The sequence below is a fragment of the Anopheles nili genome, chromosome 3 (assembly GCF_943737925.1).
Source record: "Anopheles nili chromosome 3, idAnoNiliSN_F5_01, whole genome shotgun sequence".
In the NCBI taxonomy this organism is placed as follows: domain Eukaryota; kingdom Metazoa; phylum Arthropoda; class Insecta; order Diptera; family Culicidae; genus Anopheles; species Anopheles nili.
Window position 1 is genome coordinate 54097752 of NC_071292.1, and position 7156 is coordinate 54104907.

The 7156-nt window shown below is 49.8% G+C and overlaps 1 protein-coding gene across 1 annotated transcript; it reads left to right on the plus strand.

The window, feature by feature from the left end:
* Positions 1–2203: 2203 nt before the first annotated feature.
* Positions 2204–6156, plus strand: LOC128726201 (intraflagellar transport protein 122 homolog). The gene is made up of 7 exons (XM_053819995.1): positions 2204–2268; positions 2335–2565; positions 2652–3216; positions 3289–4178; positions 4243–5352; positions 5431–5830; positions 5905–6156. Exons 1-7 carry the CDS (start codon positions 2204–2206, stop codon positions 6154–6156), a joined length of 3513 nt encoding a protein of 1170 aa, XP_053675970.1.
* Positions 6157–7156: the final 1000 nt, after the last annotated feature.

The following is a 7156-nucleotide window of genomic DNA, read 5'->3' on the forward strand; positions in this document are numbered from 1 at the left end:
CTCTCTTGCGGCAGCAATCTATAACGGCTAGGCCGTCTCACGATGCCAACCAGTTTGCCGTCCGCTATCGAGGCGGCTAGAGCGAGAGGCATGGATGCGGCGTTCGCGCCTCACAAACACACGCACACACAAGCCCACGCGTAAAAATCGCCGCAGTTTTCGCTTTTCGCCCGCAACCTTCGCATCGGATCTCTCGCTCTCTCGCACGCTGCCGCTGCTCTTTCTAACCAATCGGGTGCGCTCCCGGCCGGTCTCTCCATCGCAGTGGATCGGCACTTTCTTTGCTCGCCACAAGAAACATCGCTTTCCCTCCCCAGGAACGGCTCCGAAATGCACTGCCACCGAACGGGCACACCGAGCTCGAGCTCCTTTCCAAGTGGGCGTTTTATTATCGCTTTAGCCCGAGCATGCAATAAATAGCTCGAGACAGAAGAAAAAAAATGCACCGATTAAACGTCAAAACCACACTGCACAAAAGCCTCTCCTCAGGGCTGCTGCTATTTTTCCTTTCCGAAGCGCTCCATCCAAACTGCCCCCGTCGTGAGTACAATGCCAGCATTATGCAGAACGGTCGCTGTATGACGCTTACGGAAGGTTTCCGCCCAATTAGGGCACCCGTTGGCGCTGCACGATGGAGAGAACGTATTATTTTCCCCGAACACCCGACCCGAACGAAACTTGGAGCGGCTTCCTTCACTCAAGTAACGGACTACGGCGTATAATTGATGATGACACACACTGCCGCTTGGAATATTTCTCGCACGGGCAACGCACGGAATTAATGCGGAAATAATACGGGACTGCTGCTGCGTCTAAATCGTGCGTCAACATCGCGTAGTATCGTAACACAAAGGGCGCGGACTAGCGACCCCAAACCGCGCGGTATTACGCAAAAACCGAAACTAACCCGTCATGTGTCGCCGGATTGCGCGCCCAGAATCTCGAAGAGCACCCCGTGCTGAGACGCCGCCGACTCCGTGCACTAGAGAATTCCGCCCGCCGAACGAGCAAATTCGAGCCGCGCGTATGAGCTACACCGCCGCATCAAGAGCGTCCTAAACGACGACGCGCGAGTTCGATTGTCAAAACTTTCAAAACTTCACAATCGCTGGCGAAGAAGACACTTCAAAATCGATTTTTGAGTGAACATCAAAACTCCAACATGGCGGCCGCCTGCTCGAGACGACTTCTTTCACGGTTTGCCAGGGCGAGCGGGCGAAGCGAATCAGTCAAAGCGAGCGAACAGTATTTTTTGCGCGGCTACCAGGGCTGCCAACCGCAGCGGGAGCAACTTTTGACGTTAACCAGCACCTCGTACCGCGCTGCTGACAGAAGATGGCGGCGGCGGCGTCGGTGTTGTCGACAAGAAATGGCAATTATCGTGCCAGCAGAAGGGCACAATTTAATGCGGCTTCTTTCCCTTGAACCCTAGCTATTCCTACGATATGCGATTGCTTTCACTGTTAATTCACCTTCGTGGAAATAGTGATAAACCACCATCAACGACGAACGCGTCCGCCTCGCTTCCACCAAGTGTTATGCGTTATGCTGGCTGTCAAACAGTGAATGGCGCTTGATTTTCGCTCTGGTGTAAACTCGGCCTCACGTAACGGCGCTGTTCGGTGCGGGAGAATTCCAAACTACGCTAGTTCTTCCCAAGCGGCAATTCGATTCCATTCAGATAATTATAACCAGTTCTTAACGAAACAAGCTATGTTATACATACAATTCATTTTCAGATAACTGGATATCGTTCAATTTGCATATACTATCTAAAACATGCTGATATGGCCACATAAATTCCACAAAACTATCATAACTAGCTATCTTTCAAAATCTTTGAATACCGCCACAAAACTACTTATTTACTTGAAAGATTTGTCTCCCAAGGTACTCAATGAGCGTTAGCTTAAGCCGTTAAAATGTTATAAATTGTTGCAATGCTTCATTTTAGGTAAAAATGATTGTAACGTACCATAGAATGTAACGAACACGGCGTTGCTAGGGACCGGATTAAAGAGACAACAACAAACAAATGTCAATGTTTCGTTGTGGCCTTGTTTTGTCAACAATCCTCAATTTTTCCGGCTTGCGTTTTTCGTCCGGTCCCCTCGATTGGGTATTGGCGCGGAAAAAGAATCCACCAAACACCGGTCCTTAATTGCTCTCCAACGCCAATCATCGTTTCTGCGTGGTGGAAACGATGCGCGCCATACCGAAATGGGTTGAGAAAATTCACGATTCCAACGATAAGACTGACGTCGCCAGGTGAGTACGCACGGTCACCTAATCGATAACTGGATTGACTCCGTATCGCTCAAACGTCGTTTTCAGCATCCACTCGATTTGTTTCCACCCGGAAGGCCTTCAACTGGTAGCAGGCGCCGGTGACAAGGTTCTCGTGTACGACCCAATCGAAGGTAACCTGATCAATTCGCTCAAGGGTCACAAGGACACAGTTTACTGTGTGGCGTACGCAAAAGACGGCAAAAAGTTCGCCTCCGGAAGTGCGGACAAAACAGTGATTATATGGACACAGAAACTCGAGGGGCTGTTGAAATATTCGTACGTACTTTTATCACCCATCATCTAGTAGACCAACGGGTGGGAAGTGCAAATATATACTCATCTTTTTCCACATTCGTCCACAGGCACAACGATTCGATCCAATGTTTGGCGTTTAATCCAATATCGCACCAGCTGGCGTCGTGTGCGATATCGGATTTTTCATTCTGGTCGTCCGAGCAGAAAGCCGTTCAAAAATACAAATCATCTTCGCGCATCAACGCGTGCGCCTGGACGAACGATGGCCAGTACATTGCACTCGGGCTGTCGAATGGAACGATCTCGATACGCAACAAAGCCGGCGAGGAGAAGATCAAGATCGAGCGTCCCGGTGGTACGAACAGTCCCGTGTTTGGATTGGCCTGGAATCCACCGGCAACATCCGGCTCCTCTGACATTCTATGTGCCGTTGACTGGGGCCAAACGTTATCGTTTTACTCGCTCGGTGGTCAGGTGATCGGGAAGGAGCGTAACTTTGGTTTCGATCCGCTGTGCTTGACGTTCTTCCCGAACGGGGAATTCATGATCGTGACGGGATGTAATAAAGCGCTGCAGCTGTTCACACGTGACGGCATACGGCTGGGATTGCTCGGGGAAGAGCACGAATCATGGATTTGGTCCGCGGCCGTACATCCTTCCGGGAACTACGTGGTAAGTATGCTGATCAGGAATTAAGAAGTCCGCCGCCGTCTAACATCCCGCGGGGGTTTTTGTATGCCATAGGTCGTAGGATGTCAGGATGGAACGCTGGGATGTTACAGCCTAGCGTTCAACACCGTTCATGCGCTGTACCGCGAGCGATATGCATTCCGCGAAAACATGTGCGACGTCATCATCCAGCATCTCGTGTCCGGCCAGAAGGTTCGCATCAAGTGCCGCGATCTGGTGCACAAGATCGCCATCTATCGGAACCGGTTGGCCGTGCAGCTGCCGGAAAGGGTTGTGCTGTACGAGCTCAGCTCGGCCGAAAACCAACCAATGCACTACAAGGTTAAGGAGAAGATTGCCAAAAAGTTCGACTGCAGCCTTCTCGTCGTCTGCGCGCAGCATCTCGTGCTGTGTCAAGAGAAGAAACTCCAGAGTCTCGATTTCAATGGCGCTCTGCAGCGCGAATGGATGATGGATAGCTTCATTCGGTACATCAAAGTGACGGGTGGACCGCCCGGTCGGGAGGGTTTACTACTGGGACTGAAGAGTGGGCAGGTGTGGCGTATTTTTCTGGACAATTCGCTTCCCATTCATGTTACCACTGTGCTGTCGTCGGTGCGATGTCTCGATTTGAATGCATCTCGCACGAAGCTAGCCGTTGTGGACGATGGCGGACGATTGGTCGTGCGGGATCTCATCAGTGATACGATGCTGTATCAGGACTCGAACGTAAACTCGGTTGCATGGAACACACACCTCGAGTCGATGATCTGCTACTCGCATACGACGGGAGGGCTGAGTGTACGGGTTGGTTCTTTGCCTCCACGCAGCCCTCAGACGATGCTTGGAGTGGTCGTGGGATTATGCGGTGCGACTGCGTTCTGTCTACGAGGGAACGCGATGAGCAATGTTCCACTGGCACTGGGAGCGACCATGTGGCAGTTTGTGGAATCAGGATTGTTCGAGTAAGCACTAGTGGCTCAGTTGGTTGTCCGAGAATCATAATTCACTTTCGTTGCTCTTTTCCAGGGACGCCTATCAGGTGGCATGTTTAGGAGTTCCTCTGAGCGATTGGGAGGGTCTTGCACAAGCTGCCCTAGACGCGCTGAACTATCAGGTCGCCCGGGATGCTTACGTGAAGGTGCGCAATTTACCGTGGCTCGAGCTGATCGACGATCTGAAGGAACGCCAGAAGCGTGGCGAAACATCCAAAGAGATTCTACGCGCGGAAACGTATGCGTTTGCAGGGAAGTTCAAGGAAGCGGCTCGGTTGTACCAGAAATCGGGAAACGACTCCAAAGCGCTGGCGATGTACAGCGATTTGCGAATGTTCGATTTAGCGCAAGAGTTCCTGAAGGAAGGAAATGCCGCCGACCGAAAGGAGTTGATCCGGCGGAGAGCGGAGTGGGCCTGCTCGGTGCATGAACCACGGGCTGCTGCAGAACTTCTGCTCACGGCCGGTGAACCAGAACGTGCGATCGAAATCGTAGCAGAGCAAGGCTGGGCGGATGTACTGCTCGATATCGGGCGACGGCTTGCGACGACTGAAAAAGTCCCACTCGAGCTTATTGCCTCGCACCTGCGACGACTCAAAGCGCTTCCGCTAGCGGCGGAGATTTATCGTAAGCTGGGCGAGGAAGAACAGGTGGTGCAGTTGCATGTAGAAGCGCGCGATTGGCCGGAAGCGTTCCGGCTTGCTGAGCATCTGCCCAAGGTTCTGCCCTCGATTCACTTCCAGCACGCGCAATGGCTCGCGGAATCGGATCAGTTCATATCGGCCCACGAGGCGTACATTCTTGCCGGCAAGCCGCACGAAGCGACCAAACTGCTGCGTAACTTGGTGGAGTGTGCCGTTTCCGAAGAACGCTATTTGGATGCGGGATATTACATGTGGTTACGGGCGAAGCAGGCATTGAAGCTGCTTAGCAACGCTGAATCTCCAGCGGAAGTTAATGAAGCTGGTGTTGCGGAATACCGATCGTTGCAGAAGCTTTCGTCCATTTACTACGCGTACCACACGATCAATTCCTATCTGAAGGAGCCCTTCACGAGCAGCCCTCCGCTGACGCTGTTCAACACTAGTCGATTTGTGGTGAACCAAATCAATGGGGCCTTGCCGCCGAAAGGTGTCAGCTTATTGTAAGTCCCTCTGCTTTCTGTTGTAACTCTCCGATGCAGAAACGCGCCAATGAAACCCGTTTGGTTGCTTATTTTCAGTGCCGTTTACTACACCCTGTCTAAGCAGGCAAAGGTTCTCGGAGCGAACAAGCTACACCTGCAGATCAACAACAAGCTGCAGTCGTTAAAGATTCCGACCGGTATTCAAGAACAGGTGGACATCAGCTACATCAGCAGTCGGGCGTGTCCGGGTGGGTTTAACGATCCGGAAGAACTGCTCCCGATGTGCTACAAGTGCTCGAACTACAGTCCACATTTGCACGGTAATCGTTGCCCAAACTGCCAGCAGGAGTACGTGTTTTCGTACGTTTCTTTTGAGATTCTACCATTGGCAGAGTTCGCACCGGAGGCCGGTATCAGCGAAGTGGAAGCAGAGAGGCTTCTTTTGGCACCTCCAAAAAGTACGACCTACGATCACCAGGATCAGTTTATTCAGGAGGTACGAAGAAGGCTCGTGCGGAACTTCAAAGGACGTTTTATATTTATGTGTTTTGTTTTTTTTTGAATCTGCAGGATATTGTCGACACCTTTCCGTCCACGTTGGATCGCGATGCGCTACGAGCCATCGATCCGAGAGAAGTAATAATGGTACGTGGTCCTGCGCCGCTAGCCACACGCTACTACCGGAATCTACTACCTGAACTACAGATCACGGTATGCACGGAGTGCCACCAGGTGTTTCACTCGGAAGACTTTGAGTTGCAGTTTTTGCAAAAGGGCCACTGCCCGTTCTGTCGATCGTCAGACGAAGGCCTTATGAACTAGATAGAATTGCAACGCCTTTGGAGTGTCAGTTCATGGAATGATCTCAACAGTTTTAAAATAATTCCGTCCAATAGAAGCTTTTAGAATAAATGTTGAAGGCGAATGAGAACCTCAAGAATACTCAATATTCGTAAGGACTGCGTGGTAATGGATGTTAAGTGAGCCTTACAACTATTTACGTTAGAGTATCTGTACGTACCTTCTGCTTCGCGCAAGAAGCGATGGTGACGAAATGGTGGGTGTGTAATCCATCGATCATATTTCACCAAACTCTCTCTATGTGATCCTTAGTCAAACAATTTAAGAGCAACAATACACCTGAAAGAGAAAAGTGAGAAATGTCAATATAAAACAAATTATAATGAAGTTTGTTTTTATCGCGTATATTTATCACATTTGGTCTGTAATCGAAAGTTTCCTGATTTTGGTAAAAGATTTAACTGTATCTCCTTAAATCAGGACGATAGCTGTAGAAAAATGTTTTGAAAGAGCAGACTTCATTATCTTGGCACAACTAATGATTAAACGGGTTCAAAAGGAATGGTCCATTTTATTTTAACGGAAGTGAATGACACTAGGCTGAAGAACGGTAGCATTCATGGTATGAAAATTTGCATTTCCCATCCAAAGAGAGCTCAAGAAAATGGGTCGATTTCACTAGAAGTACGGTGATGCCTTGCAGCGATTAAATCATTCTCGTTGCCTGGGCGTTGGTGCTGATATTTGAATACGTTTGAAGTGTGATACCGCTCGGAAGAGAGTAATGGAAAGCTGGTGCTATCGTTAGTGGCAATTTACGCTCATGTGGGCATGGAATAAGCTCGGTCTTTATATTTACCGAACTATCGCTTCAAATCAGAGGTCGTGTGCATTTGATACATAGCAAACGAAGTGAAGACATATATATCGGTGAAATGTGTGACACCGTTAATGGAACAGGAAAAAAACGAATGTTTCATGGTTTATACAAAGAGTACAGATAGCTGCTTAGTAGCTGTTA

Coding starts and splice junctions, on each gene's coding strand:
- LOC128726201 (XM_053819995.1), top strand. CDS start 2,204: ATGCGCGCCATACCGAAATGGGTTGAGAAAATTCACGATTCCAACGAT. Junction 2,269..2,334: donor GATAAGACTGACGTCGCCAG/GTGAGTACGCAC, acceptor CGTCGTTTTCAG/CATCCACTCGATTTGTTTCC. Junction 5,353..5,430: donor CCGAAAGGTGTCAGCTTATT/GTAAGTCCCTCT, acceptor GCTTATTTTCAG/TGCCGTTTACTACACCCTGT.